Consider the following 23,300-nt stretch of genomic DNA (forward strand, 5'->3'; position numbering starts at 1 on the left):
CCATCCATCCACCCATCCATCCACCCAACTATCCATCCATCCACCTATCTATTCATCCAACCATCCATCCATTCACCCATCCATCCATCCGTCTATCCAACCATCCATTCAACCATCCATCTATACATCCATCCATCTATACATCCATCCATCCATTCACCCATCCATCCAACTATCCAACCATCCATCCAACTATCCATCCACCCACCTATCCATCCATCCACCCATCTATCCATCCACCCACCTATCCATTCATCCATCCATCCATCCACCCACCTATCCATTCATCCATCCATCCATCCATCCATCCATTCACCCATCCATCCATCTGTCTATCCAGCCATCCATCCATCCAACCATCCATCCATATATACATCCATCCATCCAACTATCCAACCATCCACCCACCTATCCATCCATCCACCCATCTATCCATCCACCCACCTATCCATCCATCCACCTATCCATCCATCAATTGATTAAAACAAAGGCTTGATTTTTGATCAAGTTTTTGCATTATGAAATAACATGGCTTAGTAGCTTTGTAAGACAGCAGGGGACAGGAATTTGAACATATACATCAAGACTGGTCCCAGAACCACTACACCTGATATTAGTAACGTTTCAGTCTCTGGAATATTTCATTTCTAGGTTCCTTACCTGCGACCCGCTGGCTGGTTTAGATTTTATACCTATTATTAATGTACGTATCTGGCTGCAAGTCCACTGTTGCGGCACGATGCAGCCCAGCTGATAAAAAGGTTGAGAACCACTTACATTATCCCCCAGATCAATGAAATTCATAACTTTTGGAAAGAAAGATGAAGTCCCTTCTGGATCATTCATCCTAGTTAAGGTTTATTAGATTATGACAAATGAAGTTCATTTGGAGCACAAAGAAAAACATTAATTAGAATTCCCCACTACGCTGGAGCAGATATTGCTCTGTATCGGGTGCAGTGGTTTCGAGATGCGATGGATTGGGTTTAGCCGGGTTTCGAGTCTGCCATGTGCTTTTCCTTTTCTTATCTCCGCTTTTCAGCTGGGAGTGGGCGGGTGGTCGCACTTTTCTATCAGTCTTCGTTCCCGCCGTGCCACCTGCATACTGATGGCACAGAGAGAGTGTGACAGACACCACACGTGTCCATAAACTCCCCCACACACACACACACACACACACACACACACACACACACAATCACAGGCATGCCCAGAGCTCCTGGGAATTTACTGTGCCTTTGGGCTGTTTACACCTACACTCTCACTCCTCTATTGATTTAATCTTTTGGTTTGAAATGGCACAAAAGAAATTTTGTTGTTTTATCTTTTCTTATCTACTGTACACTTAAAGGGTTCAATTGCTGCTATTCAAAATCCCCCCACCACTCCTATCCAAATAGCGACTGTAAATGTTATAACAAAGAACATAATAGGCTGGACAGTTAGGAACCTACATACAGGCATGATAGGTGTCAGCCATCCTCCATCTGACATAACCAATCAATGGACTGGCATCCTGTCCGGGGTGTATTACAATGTTGCGTCCAGTTATTTTGGGAAAACCAGACCTGTAGCATCCCTGACTATGATAAAGCACCATTCACAAAAAAGGATCAAAACCTGGTCCCAGAAGCTGTATGGCACAATCTCTGTACGATTAAAATCCTTCCGTATGGTTATCAGGATCAGGCATGATAAGTTGTCCGTTTTTCTCACCTCAGCCAGGTAGAACTCATCATAGTCCTTTTTGTGGTTCTTGCCCTTGTAGTAGTTGCTGGAAGCCACGATCACATCCACAGCCACCATACTCAGGATGAACATGTGAAACATGGAGGAGCGCATCAGTTGCTGCAAACACACAAAGGAAAGATCTTGTCATGTCAGTCATTACAAGGGTACCAGGTTCAGTGTGAAATCCTGTGGTTGAGGATTAGTTTGTGTCATGTTCTAGATGTAGCCTTGGCAACACAAAACTATGACCTAAGACACTGAGACTGATAACACTCGTTTTAAATGTAATATTAAAAAAAGATCTTTTACAAGCTTAATACTTGATTGGCACGATATACAGTCAAAAGTATGTGGACAGTCCTTCTAGTTATAGACGCCTCAGCCATTGCTAGCAGGTGCATACAATATGACATGCTTGATAGTTATAATTGATAAATAATAAGCAAGATGCAAAAGACATGGTTTGACAATTTTGGTGAGGAGAAACTTCAGTGGCTTGCACATAATTTTGACCTTAACCCCACAACCCCTAGCCTAAGGGTAGAGCTTTGGGCTATCAACTCAAACGTTGAGAGTTAGAATCCCAGAGAGTTAGAATTCTTGAGCAAGGCCCTTAACCCTCTCTGCTCCAGGGGCGTCATACGATGGCTGACACTGTGCTCTGACACCAGCTTCCAAACAAGCTGGGATATGCAAAGAAAGAATTTCATTGTACTGTACAACTGTATATGTATATATGACAAATAAAGGCATTCTATTCTACAAAACACCTTAGGGATAAACTGGAAGTTCAGTTTGAGTCACTTCCAACATTAGTGCCTAATTTTACAAATGCTCTTTTGACTGAACGGACACAAATTCCCACAGAAGTGGCCTTCTCCTAAAAAAGGCAAATTGGGGTGGGGGTCAAGTTGATTACTGAAAATTAAGGGTGGTAGCACTGTCACCTCACAGCAAAAAAGGTCCCTGTTTTCGATTCCCAGGTGGAGCGGTCCGGGTCATTTCTGTGTGGAGTTTGCATGTTCTCCCTGTGTCTGACATAACCAATCAATGGACTGGCATCCTGTCCGGGGTGTATAAACAGTAACGACCTGTACTGTCATGAATGTAACCAAAGTGTGTAAAACATGACGTTAAAAATCCTGATAAAATAAATGAAATAAAAAATTACTGAATATTAATGCTTATGGTTTAGGAATAGAACATTCAACATGCTGTGGTTGGGTGTCCACATATTTTTTGGATTAATAGTGTTACTATGGCAGCACAACAGTCCATCAGGTCTGACCAGGATTCTATTCTATTGTCAATAAATATAAATAACAACCTCTAACCATTTTAAAATAACCCAACTATGAAGCACTAGTGAAATTCATATTTCTTGTCATGAACTGGACGACTGACCCATTGCTCATGTCAGAAGCAAGCCATGATCAAGCAGATCCATCATTCTTTGCTGTTCATAATAGAGTCTATTAATCACCAGCAGGAAAAAGCAGGCTTGAGTGCACTTTGGTGTGGCAATGACAGGGCCAAGGAAAGAGCTACGTACCAAACCCGAACTTTAAGCAATCATGACCTCTGCCTGAGTGCAGTGTAGAAGATAATAAAGTAATTATGTGCAGAATTACATGCAATCTGCTGAAATAGGAAATAAATAAGACCTTATGCTCGCAGTAAACAGCAAACATGGAATGGACATTTACAGACAATTGTAAATGGCACAGCAGTTTATTGCGCTAGACCACTAGCTCTCAAAGCTCTCGAGTTTGAATCAAATTTTTTAATCCTGCAACACTCCACTATAAAAACCCTACATTACTAAATAGTAAACTCCAGTTCAGGGTCACTGCATGACTCAGTGTACATGACGTACTATAAACTGTTAAACTATTTATATTATACAAAGCAACCATACCTGGGCAAAAGGAAATCAGATACAATTGTAGGGGAAAAAGACATGCACTGGTGAAGATGCCAGGGTGTGTTAGGTATTTTAATCATTTGTGTGGGTTTACTGACAAGGGTAAAACAAGATATACATACACACTATATGTGCTCAGGTGGTGCAGCTGTCTATTAAGCTAGCCCAAAACTGTCAAGCCCACACAGTCATGTTTGGTTTTGTCTGTGGGGAGAAAGCAGTAAAGCCCCGTGATGGACTGGAGCTTGAAATGAAAATGATATGAGAAAAAAAATATATACATGGAACAAAGTATTATAACAGATGACCATGCTGGAAATTCCATTCCAAAACCATAGACAAAAAATATATGGATCCACCTCCTGAGGTTTTAACAGCTTATGGAAAGGTTTGCTACAAGTTTTGGATTGCTGTCCATGTCCGGAAATGTTGTTGGACAGAAAGGGCTGGATTCCAATCCTTATTTGTCATTTTTAACTGTTTTGTGCTTACATAAATAGGACCAGTTTGATTGCAACCATTAAACCATGGCACAAACATTGCAATGGGAAACTCTTAAAAAACTCAAAAATAATCCAGAAAGCAGATCATAGCCTGGTCAGAAATGTTACTCTGTACTGTTATATGCCAAAATAAAAAAACCTTGGCCTGAAAATGATAAAAAAAATAAAAAAGTAAATTTAAAACATTTTATTTAGTTTAAAAAAGGGTTAAAAAAACAAAAAAAACAAGCCACTCAGGTGGCGCAGTGGTAAAATACGAATCTCAGCTCTGCCATCCGGCTGGGCTGGACGGCTACATGAACACTGTTTGGCTGTTGTTATTCCAGGGAGGGAGCCGAATAGGGACCTCATAACTGATGCAATTACGACCTCTGCTGGCTGACTGATGGTGCCTGCACAGAGTAGAGGAATAATGCGATCAGGGTGTGGCTCTCCGTGCACAAGGCTGATCTGCATATGAACCCGCCTTGTGCAGGTGAAAAGATGCAGTCGGCTACTGTTCACGTGTCGGAGGGTGCATGTCAGTTCGCTCTCCTCAATCGGGGCAGGGGTCAGCACCAGTAGAGAGGAAGCATAATGCAATTGGGTAAAAATTTGGACGCGCTAAAAATCAGGAGAAAAAGGAGGAAAATGCATTAAAAAAAAAAACCTTGGGCCGAGTGCCCCACACAAAAATATATTATTAAATATAATGAAATATAATTCACTACTTATAATTTATTATATTTATCATTAAACATACGTATAAATAAAAATATGTACAATTAATTATAAATATAACTATAAATAATTAATTATAAATAAAGAATGAATTCAATTAAAAAAGACAATTAATTTGAAGCTGCTAGTAAAAAACTGACACTGTCCACAATCAAGAAAACTTGAAATGCGATGCAAAAAAAGCCTCTGATCCACAGCTTGCCTAGGGGCTTACTGCAGATCGCATAAAAAAACAATAAATAAATAAAATAAAAAATTCCAGGAGTGTTTTGCATTGCATTGCAGCCCATAATCCTAAAAAGCATGTCCATATGTCCAATACAAGCTATGTTAACATTTCAGTTCTGTAAGCATCATCCCAACAGCACAAGCACAACCAGTCTCCGTCCTGGTTTCATTTTTTCTTTATCCTCTGGTCCCCACTTTCTGACAAAGACTGGACGTGACCGAGCAGTTTGACATTTTCAGCTTCCAGACACATAGCCTCCCTAAGGGTGTTCTGACTGAGGAGGGATGACAGACTGTAGTTGCTCCAGGTCCTGACTTCATCTTCACATGCTTCCAGTTCACATAAATGCTGTAGCATCAGTGTGGTTGAGAGCCTCTGGTGTAGTCTGCGTACTGTCAGCTTTAGCTCTCCCTGGTGGTTTACACACTTTTTTATTTTTATATTTCTTTTCTCTGTAGCGCATCTGAACATGTAAAACGAACACTTATAAACACTGCACTGTTAATGCTCTGAACTACTTTCTCTGAAGAGGATTCTGTTTTACCATCACTTTATCCAATTTGGGGTTGCGATGGGTGCAATTACTTGGGCAAAAGATAGAAAACACCCTGGACAGGTTGCCAGTCACATCTGCATGTCTTCGGACTGTGGGAGGAAACCGGACCACCCAGAGGAAACCCATGTGGACATGGGGGAAATGCAAATTCCACACAGAAAGGGCTCAGCGGTAAACCGTCAGTCTGGGTGCCTACATGAACAATGATTAGCTCGTTCGCAGTGAGGGTACCGCAAGGGGATTCCTCGTAACTGATGCAATTACAACCTCTGCTGGCTGAATGATGGCGCCTGCACAGAGATGGGGAATAATGCTTTCATTAAGGTGTGGTGCTCCTGGGGCAAAGCTGATCCCCAAATGAACTCGCCTTGTGCAGGTGAAAAAATGCAGTCAGCTACTGCACACGTGTCAGGAGTTGAGGTTAGCATCATTAAAGAGGAAGTGTAATGCAATCGAATAATTGGATACGTCTAGATTGGGAGGAAAATTAGGGAGAAAAATGCAAAAAAAAGGAAAGGACCCAGGCTGCTCCACCTGGGAATCAAACCCAGGACCTTCTTGCTGTGAGGCGACAACCACCGAGCAACCATGCCGCCCTGTGTGGAGAATGTCAAAATGATTTTCATAATCACTAATCCGCATGGCTCTTAAGATCTTCCTGCATGTGCTACAGATCAGGTGCCCTTCAAGGTGCCCAGGTGGTGCTGAGATTCTGAACGCCCCGGCTCGAATCTTGGCTCTGCAACTGGTCGGCTGGGCACCATCTAGGGGGCCTTGCCTGCAGCAGATAAAACTGGCCAACGAGTCTGCTGGGTGCGAAAAGACCAGAAAACGCTAAGTGGGTGGGGTCTTCAAACGCTTTGCATAGACACGGGTTAGCAGACCGAGGCGTCTGTGCAGAAGTGGATGAGACTTGTGTGCGAATCCACCGAGGCACAGCTGTAAAAAAGGGTTAAAGGTACTGCGCACACGTCAGAGGGGGAGTGAAGCAGGCAAATATACCTTCCTCAAACGCAAACGGGATCCCCAGCAGCGGAATACTAATTGGCTGTGCTAATTCAGGAGAAAAAGGAAGACTTCAGCCAGTGCCAAAATCAGCAAGAATACTGCGACAAATGAAACAACATAGCTAAAACTGTTCACTCCATATTCCTCTCCACACACCAAGTAGCTGTGCTAACAAGACGAAGATAAATTATGCCACCTCCCAATTCTCAATGAGACTAAAACAAAATGCTGAGCTACTGCGTACTACCTAAATGAGCAGCGTGATATGAAAAATGGGATTGCAACAAGACTTTTTATATAAAGGTTTAAATAAGGTCATTGCTATGCTACTGTGTTTTATAATTCCCCAAGATTCAGGACCTCGTGGGATAATAAAGATGGTCAGGAGCACACTATGCATACTTGTTTTCACACTTAGCTGGGAGACTGACTGCAGTAACCTCACACATTTGAAAGTGTATTAGTGCTCATCCAGCTGTTCAAAACCTCCAGAAATGAGCATTACATGGCCAAACCAAATCATAGTTCTTGTTCATACATTAGAAATGTAGAAGTTTAAAAGCTTACTTGTAAAATGCTATAAAATCATATATCAAGTAAACTTAAATAATATTCAGTTTAATTACATTGTACGTGTATGGAAGGGCACTCATATCTCTCAGCGGTCTAACACACTAGCTCATCCCAGTGGATTATTCAAGCTCTGGTGTTTAAATTGCACCAGCGCCTGATTAAATGCCTGAAGTTTTTGAATGTATTAGAATATAAATGAGCCAGTAAATATTACTACACTACTAAAGACAGAACAAACAATAACCAGTAGCACTGCACTAAATGCCTAGAAACTATTCAGGACCCAAGGTTTCTCTGCAGAACATTGCCCAAAGAATCACACTGTCCTCTTCTCAAAGTGCATCCTGGTGCCATGTGTTCCCCAGGTAAGTTACGCTCACGTACCCGGCCATCCACAGGATGTAAAGGAAAACGTGATTCATCAGACCAAGCCACTTTCTTCCATTGCTCCGTGGTCCAGTTCCGATGCTCACGTGCGCATTGTTGGCGCTTTCGGCGGTGGACAGGGGTCAGCATGTGCACCCTGACCGGTCTGCGTCTATGCAGCCCCATACGCAACACACTGTGATGCACTGTGTATTCTGACACCTTTCTATCAGAACCAGCATTAACTTCTTGTCTGTTGGATCGGACCACACGGGCCAGTCTACGCTCCCCACGTGCATCAATGAACCTTGGCTGCCCATGACCCTGTCGCCGGTTTACCACTGTTCCTTCCTTGGACCACTTTTGATAGATACTGACCACTGCAGACCAGGAACAGCCCACAAGAGCTGCAGTTTTGGAGATGCTCTGACCCAGTCGTCTAGCCATCACATTTTGGCCCTCATCAAACTCACTCAAATCCGTACGCTTGCCCATTTTTCCTGCTTCTAACATGTCAACTTTGAGGATAAAATGTTCACTTGCTGCCTAATATATCCCACCTACTAACAGGTGTCGTGATGAAGACCTGTCAGTGGTTATAATGTTATGCCTAGTCTGTGATGAAATATGGAATCCTATTGGATAAATGGCATATTTACTACCTAAGTTATTCTACATTGGCATTTGTACTATGACATACCTATTTTTAGAACCAAATCATCACCAAACAGCAGTGGATGACCTTAAAACCTCCAAAAACATTTCATCAATTTGGCATAAACATATTCAGTGCAGCATGAAAAACACTGATAAAAATTTTACTAAACAAGGGAACACAATGTCTCCTGCAACAGAAAATAGCAGGAAAGTCCCTCTTCCCTTGCAGACTGTTTAATTAAACAGTCAGACTATAAATAGTCTACAGAATGCAAGCAGGGTTCAGAATCCCTCGTCTTTCCAGTGCCATTACCAGAACAGGATGATTCATGCTCAGGCTGGGATGGACTGATTAATTAAAGCTGACTGCCGTCTGGAATTCCCACTTGCTCTTCTGACTGCACTGCCAGGGACATGGGTTCAGGCTGGACAGAAGGTTATGTGAATGAAAGGGAATTTGTGGGGCCAACACCACATGACTACGACAAAGACACAGAGAAGCCCTGCAAACGGTGATAAGTGAGCGACGAGGAGTGTGGTTAGAAGTAAGAAGTTTACTTTAAATAAATAACCACAGTATGAAGGGGACAGGTCTTATAAACAACTGAAAGTGGGATTGCCAAAACTTAAAAGCTGAAAAAAACATGGCCAACACTGTCCACAATCCAGAGTGCTTGGTTGTATTATAAGCTTTGAGGCTGCCAGGCAAGAAAAAAGTCCCTGCTTCAAACTTTGGCATGACTAAGGTCTGTTACTGATCACATAAACAACAGCAGCCTTCAAACCCACGGTTATATAAAGCTTACATAACTGTGAACAGTTTTAATCACACTCCAGTAGCTTTTAATTTATTTTGAATTGTTTAGGTGGTTCTTTGATAGCATCTGACAATAGGGTCTCCTTGTAACTAATGCACTTCAACCTCTGCTGGCTGATTGATGGCGCCTGCTCAGGGGCGGGGAAGGAGTGTGTTGATCTCCGTACACAGGGCTGATCCGCATTAGCACTCGCCTAGCGCAGGTGAAAAAATGCATACAGCTGCTGCCCACGTGCCGGAGGGGGCGTGGGTTAGCTTTGTTCTCCTCAATCAGAGCGGTGACCTTACGGTCAGACGTCCACATACTTTTGGCAATACAGTCTAACTGGACACTGATAATCTATGCCCACTGATAAATGAATTAGACAGTTTATGAACAAACACCATTTGGTTATTGTATAGCTACAAAGAGCAGGTGCAGTAAGGAACAAAGTAGTGGTAGCTAAAACAGTGCTGCAGGCATGAGGGCAGATTTGGCTCAGCTGTTTGACTAACTTGGTTTTATTGTTTTTTAGAAAGAATCTACAGCAAAAAATGAACATTTCTAGTATTACAGCTGATTATAAAATGGTAATATAGGGAAGGTTTTTATTAGCCGCTAGCTAAGATTTAACTGACTGTAGTTCATCTGCATTATGAGGACAAATCCTTTCTCTAAAGCATCAATATTTAAAAGTGAAATTAAATATTTATTTTATCATGACAGCCATTTAGTCCTAGGTTTAAACCTTCAGCACACTTTAGCACACTCACTTGAATGTAAAAAAAGCTAAAAGTTAAAAAGAAGTTTTTAATGCCAACTTCAGTAAAAATGCCTGACAATGCAAAGAGCAAATTAATGGCCTGTGGAGAGAAGAATAATAAGACCTTGTTAAGCCTAAGACCTTAAGTATTTAATGAAATGTGAGCAAATCCTAGGGAGGATGTGCCGGGGGGTCTACATTTTTGGAGAATGTGAGACCAGTTTACCTTCTTTCATTGCTCCAATGTCCAGTTCTGACACCTGTTTGGCCATGGTAGCTATCTTTGAGTTCCGCCTAGGGCAGCCCGTAAGCATCCCTTACTGTCCTGAAGATACTCTGTATCCCAGTCATTTGTCTATAATGATTTGTCTTTATACTGGGTCTTTATACTTGATCATATCTGCTGCACTTAACTTGTACATACAATCAGCCCAACTTTCACTATATACCATGCTACGGTGGATGAGTGGATGGATGGACGGACAGACGGAAAAGCTTTTTGGCTACAGTTTTGCAGGCATTGCTGGAACTGGCACTATGTTCTATGGTTAAATGAGACCAAAATGAATGAATGCATGAATGCCTTTATTTGTCATATATACATATACACGTGTACAGTACAACGGAATTCTTTCCTCGCATATCCCAGCTTGTTTGGAAGCTGGAGTCAGAGCGCAGGGTCAGCCATTGTACGGCACCCCTGGAGCCGGGAGGGTTAAGGGCCTTGCTCAAGGGCCCAGAAGTGGCTGCATGACAGAGCTGGGATTCAACCTCTCAACCTTTTAATAGATAAAGCCCAATAATAGCCCAAAGCACGAAGCACGGTGGTGGATTAAACTGATCCAATAGAATATTTGTCCAAGGCTCACATCACTTATTAAAAATAAATGAATAAATATTACTAAAATAAACAAAGAGTGTACAAATAATACTTCCCAATGAGTTTATAGGGGTTAAGGTCAGGGCACTCTGTGGCTAAAACCCCAGAACTCAATAATTAAGAGGGGTGTCAAGATAATTTTGAACACATGGATTAAATAAACAATACGGCAGCTTAAAAAGTGGTTTGAAGACTTGACGTTTGACCACTGATAATCTGTTCCCATTGATAAATGAAGTAGACAGTGCTGACAAATTGACAATAGTCAATTGTGTAACTACAACAGTGCTGTAGAAATAAGGGTAGATAAAAAAGACTTTGACGTTTGACCTTGAAGTCTCCTTCAATAAGGAAGCAAACCATGGGTTACTTGTGTTTCTTTCTGGCCAGACATGGTGTAATGTTCATTTGTCTGAGTCTGACTTGACCGTTCAATCACAGTTCGCCACAGTCACAGACCACTGGTTTGCGCTGAAAACCACTGTGATTGAAGCGTGTGATGAACTACACCTTCACCCACTTGAACAGACCCACTCTCTGTCCTATACTGCTCTTTGTACAAAAACACAATAGCTTTCCTTTTTTTAATAGGATTTTTCTCGCCTGGATCCAGAAATGTCATTGAATGTCATTCTTTACCATCAGAGAGCCTGCGTCTGTTCTTTTTTTGTCCTATCACCTCAAACCAGTGCTTTCAAGTTAGACATGTTCAACTGGAAATTATAACCTCACAGCTCAAATTTCTTTTACCTTTTTCAATCATCCTTTTTAAAGATTATTATAAAAGAAAGCGAATTTCATGATTCAACAGCTATGATCAAGATGACCAGAAAAAAAGCCTTAATATTACCTATGATTTCTTGAAACTGCATTAGTCAAGGGTAAATGATCTTTTTTATATATTTTGTATATATAGTGTACCTAACACAATCTATAAAAAGCCATACAAATATCTATGACAATTATATAAATCATTAATAAGACAGATACGATACAAGCCCAACAGTGACAATACTGACAAAACATAACCTACAACTACTATTTATAGCTTTTTTTTTAGATAATTAGAAATGTATTTATTCATTCATTCATTCACTGTGTTACCATCGCTTTATCCTAGTCATAGTCACAAAGGGTCCAATTCCCTGGGCGTAAGGCAGGAAACAGGTTGCCAGTCCATCACAGGGCAAACGCACACACAAACACCCACATTCACACCTAGTGTAATTTTAGTAGCTCCAATTAACCTGACTGCATGTCTTTTGACTGTTGGAGGACACCGGAGCTCCTGGAGGAAACCCATACAGACATGGGGAGAACATACCAACTCCACACAGAAAGGACCCAGACCATGCCACCTAGCAATCAAACCCAGGACCTTCTTGCAGTGAGGCAACAGTGCTGCCCACCAAGCCACTGTGTATGGAGAGTCATGCACTACTCTAGTTAATCAACCAGCCAGCAGAGGTCAGAATTACAGCAGCAATAAAAAAAAAACATTTCACAACCCCCTTTCCTTCCCCCATCAGACACAACCAATCGCTTTTGTGTAGTCACAAGGCTGGTTGATAGCACAGCTTGAGGTCTCAGCACTAGACAGCTTCACCAGCCGTGTGCTGTTTCGTGTTTGTTTCTACGGACATGCTCAAGGGATGAGTTGAACTAGCACAGGAAGTTTCCACATATGCATCAATAATAAAAAATATATAATCCCGGGCTCAGATAAGATGTGTGCTGCTGCCCTAAATGCCAGGGTGCACAATCTGTACCTTACCTCCCCACTAGGTTCACATAAGTGCACTCTAAATATCACTGCGTGCTCTGTATAAAGCTCATAAAGCAACAGAAAAATATTCTTTATTCTATATTCTATTAATGCTCCAGCAAGTGCATTTCAAATCCATAAGCAGATATTGCACAGCAGTAACCTGTAGCACATTTCTAACACTCCCTCAGTGTGGTGTGGCATTAAATGTGGCAGCACGACCACGCAAAGGACGTGCTGATGATCACAAGCGTCAGAGCCATTGAGTCGCGTGTCTGGTACCTGTAGACAGGCGGGCGCACGGCCATGTGGTTTGTTCACATCCACTGCCACAAGCTGCCATCCTCCAGACGCATCCTCATGAAACATCTGACATGAAGGAAGAAAAAACGAGAAAGTCAGACATATGGAGCGATGAATAAATAATAATTCTCATAACACATCACATTTACGGGTGACTGATACACAAAATGAATTTTTTTATCTGCAGGTATCCACCGCATTGCAGTTTGTTTAAAAGCTTTTAAAGATTTGTGTTGTATAATTTCTCAAATAGAAAAATGTCAGGAGGCCCAAACACACTTTGATAATATATAATAAAGATATATTTTATATATATGAAAAAACAACTATGTAGAACAACTAGAAATTGTTCCATTTTACACGTATAACTTCACTGCATAATAAAAGCACATAAACATGGAAAAATTTTACATTTTAACATCCTGGCCTCGACCACCAAACACGGTCAACTAAACCAGCCTAACCATCACTTAAAAAGTGCTACAGACCTTGACCCTGTACTACAAATGTCATTTGGGGCAGTTTTAATGATGCAAAACCTTGCCTACTTCAAATCATATGAAAAGTGTGAATTTATTAAATGGACCCTTGTAGCACTGAGGAATTGAAGATGGTTCAGCAAGAGAAATAAGCCTAACTAGAGCCACAATACTGCAACTTATTGCAAGTATTATTTTTTTCCATACACAAGAACAATTTATTTATTTGGATTTTAACATCATGTTTTACACTTTGGTTACATTCATGACAGAAACAGTAGTTACTCATTACACAAGACTCATCAGTTCACAAGTTATGAACTCATGTGAAACAATTTTGTATCTCCAATTCATCCCACTTGCATTCATCCCACTTTGGACTGTGGGAGGAAACCCACGCAGACATGGGGAGAACATGCAAACTCCACACAGAAAGGACCCGGACCGCCCCGCCTGGGGATTGAACCAAGGACCTTCTTGCTGTGAGGCGACAGTGCGAGTGCTACCCACTGAGCCACCGTGCCGCCCCAAAATATTACAAACAATAAATATGCCTAAGCTTATTTTAAAGATTACCAAGTAATTTAATTTAAAAAATTGCATGTAAAGATAGAATTTGCATTTTCTATTGTCTTTTATGAAGAACAAATTCATGCATTAATCTTCTTACAGACCTCATTAAACAAATTATGCAAAATAAGAATTAAACAAAGGAGAAACAATAAAATCTTGCCAACGAATCATCCCCCCGTCCCTCGGCTTCACCTAGGATTAAAGGTGCCAAGCCCAGTCTTGTTGTTCAGCACAGAGGAAATGACAGCTTTGTGTACCCCTCGAGATAATTGCTTTTTTGTGACAGAAGATTCAAACACCAGTGTAATTAAAATTGAGTTGAATAGATAGAGAAGCTAATTGTTTTCAAGGACGGAACAATGTCTAATTAAATAAGACAAATAATTAGCAACATCAAAGTGCTGACGGAAAGCCGTATTATGTTCCGCATTATGCTTCTTTACATGCTTTTTAATTTTATTTACTCTTCAGACAAACATTTCATAACATTAAAACCACCTCCTTGTTTCTACACTTACTGTCCATTTTATCAGCTCCACTTACCATATAGAAACACTGCAGAAAGACTGTAGTCCATCTGTTTTTTTTCTGCATGCTTTGTTAGCCCCCTTTCATGCTGTTCTACAATGGTCAGGACCCCCACAGGACCACTACAGAGCAGGTATTATTTGGGTGGTGGGTCATTCTCAGCTCTGCAGTGACACTGACATGGTGGTGGTGTGTTAGTGTGTGTTGTGCTGGTATGAGTGGATAAGACACAGCAGCGCTGATGGAGTTTTTAGACACCTCACTGTCACTGCTGGACTGAGAATAGTCCACCAACCAAAAATATCCAGCCAACAGCGCCCCATGGGCAGCGTCCTGTGACCACTGATGAAGGTCTAGAAGATGACCGACTCAAACAGCAGCAATAGATGAGCGATCGTCTCTGACTTTACATCTACAAGGTGGACCAACTAGGTAGGAGTGTCTAATAGAGTGGACAGTGAGTGAACACGGTATTTAAAAACTCCAGCAGCGCTGCTGTGTCTAATCCACTCATACCAGCACAACACACACTAACACACCACCATCATGTCAGTGTCACTGCACTGCTGAGATGATCCACCACCTAAATAATACCTGCTCTGTGGTGGTCTTGTGGGGGTCCTGATCATTGAAAAACAGCATGAAAGCAGGCTAAAAAGGTATGTAGTGAAACAGATGGACTACAGTCAGTAATTGTAGAACTACAAAGTGCTTCTTTATGGTAAGTGGAGCTGATAAAATGGACAGTGAGTGTAGAAACAAGGAGGTGGTTTTAATGTTAATGTTATGGCTGATCAGTGTATTTTACAGTTACACCCGCACAATTACTTTTAAATTAAGCTTAAAATGTAAAAAGGCAGCTAATGACTATGAGGTCAAATTCGCAATATGCGGTTGTATTTGTTTCTGGAAGTCCAGGAGGGCATTTTGACCCCACCCACTGGGAAGAAGGAGTGCCATTCTTCTTCCATCCTACTAAAGATTGATTATGTGGTCATCAAACAATTTTTTGTTATAATTAAGATGTATATTTAAGATCATTATTCTCCTGTACGATTCAACCATGAGCCAGTTTTAGCTAGAGAGACATTTTCTGGCAGAGAGACAGATTTTCATTTAAAATTTCATGGTACCCGTGGAGTATATGATGCCAACCCCACAATGTTTCCAGTGCCTTTGAAGAAAAGGACTGTCCTTGCCTTTGAAGAGATGGAACACATTGTATTTGAAGTCTTTGTTTTCAGATCACTCCTAGTCCAGTTTTTTTTACAGGTATTACATCATTTTCTATATAGACTAAACAATGTTTTGCTCCCCTCTCCCCCCCAGAAAACACTAAACACCATTTGCTATCACCATCTTGTGTTTCTCACACATGGGTATGCTCCACTCAGCAGGTATTCTCCACCTGAACTGTTATGTTTCATAAAGAAAAATATAGAGAAATAAACCTGGCCGCTCTTTCATCCTTAAACTGATTTCAATGACTTTGATGCATTTGTTTAATGTATTAGTACTTTTTTGTCCCAATTTGGACATGTTTCACCATGGATGATTCTTACAGAAAGATCAGGCAGGTTATTATTAGTGTTCGCACTCCTGTGTGCTTTGGTGTGTTGTCGCCATCTTTCTCCAAGGAATCGGCCAATGGATCGCTGTTCTGCCCGGAGGCTCGAGCGGAGGGAAGCGAAATGTTCATAGCACTTAGACGGCGGCATAAGAAGAAGGTTCAGAGTATGCTGCCTGTAGTCCTCCACATATTTTGCCAGTACCTCCTCCAGACAGTAGTTGATCCCACATTCTACAATCACCACCCAAACACGACCAGTTGTGTTTGAAAAGAACATTTTGGCTACTTAATCAGACTGCTGAACCACCCGAGCACTGAATTGATAATGTTGATAATATAAATACACTTTTCTTGAAAAGAACTTTAATAGCATGGGGATGCTTGATTGGTAGAGCAATCTAATATGCCAGCTAACCACCACAATAACCTCGGTCTCTTGTGTTTGAATCTAAGAGGTGCTGGCGGCCAGGCGGACACCCAACAGGCACTGTCTGTGAGAGGAAAGGACAGATACGTTATTTTGTCATTATTGCCACAAAAATGCAACCTCTGCTGTGCGGTGGTGGATGATTCACATCAGGCACAGCGTGATTATCCATGCGCAATATGGCTTTCTGTAAGAATTCACTGCTGGTTGGTAGAATGAAGCAGCCAGTAACTGCGTAAGTGATAAAGGTAGGGAATTAAGTAGGGGATTTAGACAGTACCTGTGTAGTGGCTGTAGATGTCGTGCTGCTTCTGGAGCCCCACATTTGCTGAAACTGGACTCTGATCTCAGCAAAGGTTTCGATGATAACAGCTATGAACACATTCTGAAAACAAACAAAAAATAAATAAATATCAGCTGAATTTCATTTTGGCCCTGTATGTCTTTAATGTAGTGTTATGGTTGGGCAGAAATTTTGATTTAGTTTATGTTAGTACATTCAGTTGTTCATCAACAATACATAGTTCTTTTAAAAAACTGAACTAAAATTACTTTGCAGAGCACTCGGTGCTCTGCTATCCCACCACCTGTAGCTGTAGCTGTGCTATCAAGCATCCAGGTGGCCACACATACACGATGTACTGAGTGTGAGGGGGGCGGGTAAAAAAGGTTCCTCACTGCTGCTGCAAATGTGGGCTCTGAATAGTTGGACTATATATATATATTAATATATATATATTAATAGGAAAAGTTTCCACACATCTATATTTTGGTTGGAGACAGTGAGGGTGGGAGGAGTAGTAATTGCTCGGGTCAGAGAGACTGAGAGAGAGCTTATAGTCTGGATTACATGCCATCTGATTTTCACCTTTTAGGGCACTTAAATAAGCTTTAAAGGGAAGAAGATTTTTTTGTGATGATGATTTGAAAGCAGCAGTGCGCCAGTGGCTACGTTCTTCACCAAAAACATTTTTTGATAATGGCATTAAAAAGTTGGCACGATGCTGGGAAAAATACATCAGAAGGTAATTATGTAGAAAAGTGATGTCATTTGTCTTTGAAATGATTATTAAATAGAGTTTTAAAAAAGTGCGGAAACTTTTTGAAGAACCCTAGACCTATTTTATATACATGATCATATAGACAGAACATAGAAATAGAATTTAGATAGGATAGAATAACACTGGTAGTTAGGTTAGACGGTTATTAGTGTTTTGGTTGGACTTGGGTTTTGTTTGTTGTTTTGGCCTGGTTTAGATTTTTATTTAGTTTTGAACATTGGATATAATTGCAAACAAATTCTTTATAGTGAGCTCAATCTTCTGCCAGTCAATAGTGTTTTTCACCCTCCCACCGTTACCTTACACCAAGCAATATATATATATATATATATATATAATATATATATATAATTTCAATAATTTTTCAACAGTAGAGTAAATGACTCCAGTTATTGGAGGTGTTTGGTTGAAGTTGGTGCTAGGTTGTATGTCTGCGTAACCTTTCTCCTATTTGGAATCTCATGAACTCATGAATCTCATGTTCATTTATAAACTCTGTTTTCCCATTTCCCTTGTCTTATATTACATCCTGTATGAGGATCTGATACTACTTAATGCAACTTGCAAAAAAAACAGGAGGGGAAATGCAAACTACTTTTTACAGCACTGTAGTAGTTTAGTCACATTTTACTATCAGACTCATTTCTATGAAAAACAGCAGCAACTTTAGTTAAAATTAAACAGCAAAATAAAAGAAGTCAATAAAATTTTTTTATACTGCAGCTCCTCCAAGGACAGAATTTAATGATGTAACTGCAATGCGCTCATTTATTAAACTGCATACATTTATTATGATATTTTATAAGAATAAACAGTTTTAATACACTTTGCATAACTCCTACAGTCTCTTGCAGTATAGACGCCCCTGGTAAAATGTTGTAATGATTTTCTAAGTGCAAAACAAGTTAACATGTCCTCTACAGAGAGAAACCTAAAACTTCTCCTGACTTTTGTTTAAAAACTAAATATAACAAAGAACAAAATAAAACTGTATTATTTCTGTGGCTGCCACGTTTTATTCATTCATTCATTGAGCAAAAGGTAGAAAACACCCTGGACAGGTCGCCAGTCCATCACAGGGGTAAACATACACACACACACACTCATACCTGAGGTACTTTAGTAGCTCCAATTAACCTGACTGCATGTCTATGGACTGTGGTAAAAAACCAAAGCACCCGTAGGACACCCACTCTAACACGGGGAGAACATGCAAACTCCACATAGAAAGGACCCTGACTGCTCCAGCTGGGAATCACACCCAGGACCTTTTTGCTGTGGCCCAGTCATGTTATACAAACAGGTTTTTACACTCACTCACTTTCTTAACCGCTTATCCAATCAGGGTCGAGGGGGGGTGCTGGAGCCTATCCCTGCTTTTCAATGGGTGCAAGGCACACAGTAACACCCTGTACAGGGTGCCAGTCCATTGCAGGGCAGACACACATACATACACACATACATACACACACACACCCATTCAACTGTATGGCAATTCAGTGTCTCCAATTAACCTGACTGCATGTTTTTGAACTGTGGGAGGAAACCGGAGCTCCCAGAGGAAACCCACGCAGACACGGGGAGAACATGCAAACTCCGCATAGAAAGAACCCTGACTACTCCAGGCGGGTATCAAACCCAGGTCCTTCTTGCTGTGAGGCAAAAGTGCTACCCATTCAGCCACGTTATACAAACAGGTTTTTACAGTGTTTATCAAATATGAATTATTAAAATAAACTGTATAGTATGAGAATCAGAAAAAGCTATGTAGAAATCTTGATGTTGATTTTACACGTACAGTATAAGCTAGAGCTATTAGGTAATGTGGTGGTCAAAAGCCCTGCTAATGTGCTGATACAGCTTTGTTTGGCCGAGTAAGTATTGTTAAAAAAAAGTACATATTAATGAGGCTATTGACTTGGTGGGGAGGCTAGAAAAGTGGCTGGACAGGAGGTTTTAGAGCCTTTAGTTTTGCTCTGTGGTGGAAAGGCGGCTAATAAAACAGTGTGTGGTTAGTATGTGGTGGATCAGCCATAATCTTTTTACTTTTTTACTGTACTTTTTGTGAGTATAGGTCTATGACAGGGAAAAGTGACAACCCATGATTTTCCACACATTGTAACAACATGCTGTAATGTGATATGAGTTCAACCACAGAAATAATCTGATTGATTTCTAAAATTCAAATGCTGTCTATTATTTTTATCATTTTAGGTTCCTACATTAGCAGTAAACAAAGTGCAAAGAAGTGAACAATTCAATGTCCACATCAGCAGAGGTTAAAGATGGGAAGGTGAAGAGCAGTCAAGAACAACCCTGTGGCTTTTCATTTGAAGGATAAAAAAGGAAGGATGTCCCACCTTGACGAGCCAAGCGAGGAAGAAGATAAGCGTGATGAAGTAGAAGTAGGAACGCCAGCGTGGGAAGCTGTCAATGGCGCGGTACATGATGAAGACCCAGCCCTCCTGAGAAGCAGCCTCATACACTGTGAATATGCTGGTGCCTGGGCAAGAAGGAGCAAAAAGGAGGACAGATGTGAGATTAGTTCAATGTCTCTGAACCAAACTGACTGGTATGCAGTTATCAACAAAGCTTCACATTATTGCACATTGTCAGGTGTGAGCTGCATGTCTTTCCTGCTAAATAATTCACTTATTTAAGATTTAATTACCCACAAAGAGCTAACTAAATCTGTATTATAGGCTGTGCATTGTTCCCATCAGTGAAAGGAAATTAACAAGTGTGGCATTATGAGCGGCAATATAGAAATGGCATTTCCTGGCATAAAGGGCATTTTGCTTTATTTATACTGTAGAACATACCCGGAGCGCTTTACCAGGAAATCAAATCCAGGACCTTCTTGCTGCTACCCACCAAGCCACTGTGCCGCCCCAATACAGGAGCAGCTGAAGGAAAAAAAAATACCCTATGTACATAGAGCCATTTATCGTACATGTTTATGGACGATACATGGACTATATGGACTATATGGCCACAATTAAGTGGACACCTGACCATAAGCTTGTTGGACACCACAATCCAGCTCTAAAAGCCTCCTCATTAGGAAAAGCTTTTTAAAATGTTTTAAAATGGGTTTGTGGAATTTGTGCCCATTTATTCAAAAGAGCATTTAGCATGACACACATTTATACCAAATAAATACACAGTAAAAAATAAAACAAAAAAGTCCAAATCAGACACATAAAGAATTGGCTCAGATACTAAAGTTCAAAATTGGACCAGTGCTTCTAATTCTAAGACAATAATAAATTTGCCATGATCTTTGATTGCTATTTGAAGCTGGCAGTAGAGCGGGACAGTGTGTTAGAGCTCGTACGCTTACCCAGTTCGTTGAAGCCACTATAACCCAGCTCTTGTCTGCTGAGTCCCAGGTCCTCCAGGTCCATGCATTTAAATCCCATGGGACACCGATAGCCCTCTCCATCTGGAGAGCAATGTGTGTCTGGAATGGCAAGGCTGTTCCATGTCACATTGCTGCAAAAAAAGAAAATTTGACTATAGAAAAACATGGTTTCAGCATCTTTATTAAGATATATTAAACGATTATATTATATTTCACTATTCAGACAATATTCATTTTAGTGTATAATAACAGTTGTGGGTTTTTAATCTCAACCTTGGTAAAGAGACCAATTAATACTGATAATGAATTATGTTGTCCAGACAAAACATTATAGACTATATATCAATATGTATATAATTCTACATTTTAATGTTATTGTATCTACATGTTGTTATTTTTTTTTTTTTATGAACTCCAAAAAAAGTTTACAGTAGCTGGACAAAAATGATCTGTTCCAATATTTACCCACCACCACTGAGATGAACCTCAGCTGTGCTAGTGACCAGGAGTCAACACAGACATGATTGGCTATGTCTGAAGGGAGGGGTGGCCAAAGCTGTGTGATTAATTCGCACCCAGTGTTTCCCAGTGGAACCGGACCCAACGCAACCCTGGCTAGTCAACCTGACCATACAATCTTTTAATGAATTTATATTTGCACACAAAAAAGACGAATTTCCCAAACAAATGGGACAGTAGGAAAAATTTAAATAAATACAACAGCAATGATTTACAAATCATTTTTCTAAGCTGTAGTAAACTGAATACAGTACAAAGACAAATCTAAATTGCATGTCTGCAACACATTCCAAAAATAGTTGGGACAGGGACATGGCCACTAATGTCACCTTTCCTTTACCAAATTTTTATCATGGTCTGGGAATAAGAACACCAAGTGTTATAATGTGTTCTAGGCACACAGGATACTAATATGTAAATCCTTGCAAGCACACACACACAAACACACACACACACACACACTGACCTGTTTGGGCCACATGTGTAACATCACCAGGCAGTTCATGTTTCTAATGAAAATGATCGTTTTAAATTGGCTACCCACAACATTTTCAGTGGTTATTTGGGGGACTAAAATGAGCCAGGAATAATGTCTTGCAATATTACAGAGGTCAATCAAAGACACAATCAAACAGAATCAAAATAGCTTTAATTATATGCTGATAAATCACCTCAGTGAATGTTATTTCGAGCTTACCCTGATAGTAAACCTGCCATCATATGAACAAAAGAAGGAAAATGCCACAAAGCTTACCATATATTATCTAGGACAGAATCAAAGGCTTATTTTTAAAATCTAAAGAAGTAAATAGAGAAATAGTACTTAGCATAACGTGGGTATATATTCAAATGCTAGGGATTACCCTAACGATTGATGATCCCTTACATGTCACAGCTGAGAATAGACCAATATTCCCAATAGGGCTTATCATATAGTATTGTCCACTGAGTGACTGACCATGTCACATGGTGTAATCTTGGATATTACAGAAGAAAAATAAAATAAATTGTCAAATATATCAAGATTTATCCCCTTCTCACATAAGCCCTGTCTCTTCTTTCTCTTTATACCACTGTGTTCCAGTTTATGCAGCTTTGTACCAAGGACAATTGGGATAGAAGAACCTTTTATAAAAAGCAAGAGACATGTGCCACCATGAGACAAATCTTTGAATGGTGGAAAGTATCTTTGACCTCTGAGTAGCCCTCTGTAAAAGTAATCAATATGAAAATGTCTGCAGGAGACGTAAAATCACAGCATGGTCAGCGTGAGAGATCTTCCATGAGCAGGAGAGCACTTAACGGACATGGAGATATAAAGCCGAGGAAGAGAAGTGGCCGCTCACAGTCCAGACAATGTAGAAAGCGCTAATTATTATGATTATCCTGCAGTGCACTCCTCTGCTGTAATGCTGATGGCTTGGGCTCTTTGTTTCAGAACTGGCTCAGACACACCGCTCATCTGCATGTGAATATTAAACAGCTCTGTCTAAAACAAGAAGCACGTAGCTTTCTACATACACTCTGACTGTTTTATTTTTACACTAGAAGCAAACCTTTTAAGTCCCCAATAAACAAGAAAACCTCATTTTTAAAACCATACAACGTGAATAATTATTTGTCAAATTACTAATTACAGGTAAAAAGGAAATTTTTCTATTAGGGGACAGTTATCCAACCTTCTAGTTGCCAGCCTGTTAGCCGTGTACTTTCAAAACAAAACAAAAATTGCTCAAATTATGTCCTGTTTTAGCTTAAGGGTTACCAAATGTTAAGTATCTTATATTAACCAATCAAATCCAACAGTTAAATTATTAAAAGGATGATGAGGTCTCCAGACAATTATAATTATATTACATGTTTCTTCTAAAGAGTAGGTTTCTAGCTAGCCCATTTGCTAATGTTCCCTACATAAGGATGCTGTTATCAGGGTATATTTTAACATTTAACATTTATTTAAATTGCAGAGAACATAAAAATGTAATTGTGTAAATCTGCCACTAA

The 23,300-nt window shown here is 40.3% G+C and overlaps 1 protein-coding gene across 4 annotated transcripts in view; it reads right to left on the reverse strand.

Moving 5' to 3' along the window:
* nalcn (sodium leak channel, non-selective) overlaps positions 1-23,300 on the reverse strand; it is a 95,720-nt gene that overhangs the window by 53,549 nt on the left and 18,871 nt on the right. For all 4 annotated transcript variants that reach the window (XM_063005840.1, XM_063005839.1, XM_063005837.1 and 1 more), the window contains exons 9-13: positions 20,757-20,908; positions 19,774-19,916; positions 16,633-16,737; positions 12,755-12,841; positions 1,717-1,848 (exon numbers count right to left, since the gene is read on the reverse strand). In XM_063005840.1, coding sequence (XP_062861910.1) covers positions 1,717-1,848; positions 12,755-12,841; positions 16,633-16,737; positions 19,774-19,916; positions 20,757-20,908 — 619 coding nt within the window. The remainder of the gene's footprint in view (positions 1-1,716; positions 1,849-12,754; positions 12,842-16,632; positions 16,738-19,773; positions 19,917-20,756; positions 20,909-23,300) is intronic.

The sequence above is a fragment of the Trichomycterus rosablanca genome, chromosome 12 (assembly GCF_030014385.1).
Source record: "Trichomycterus rosablanca isolate fTriRos1 chromosome 12, fTriRos1.hap1, whole genome shotgun sequence".
NCBI classification, from domain to species: domain Eukaryota; kingdom Metazoa; phylum Chordata; class Actinopteri; order Siluriformes; family Trichomycteridae; genus Trichomycterus; species Trichomycterus rosablanca.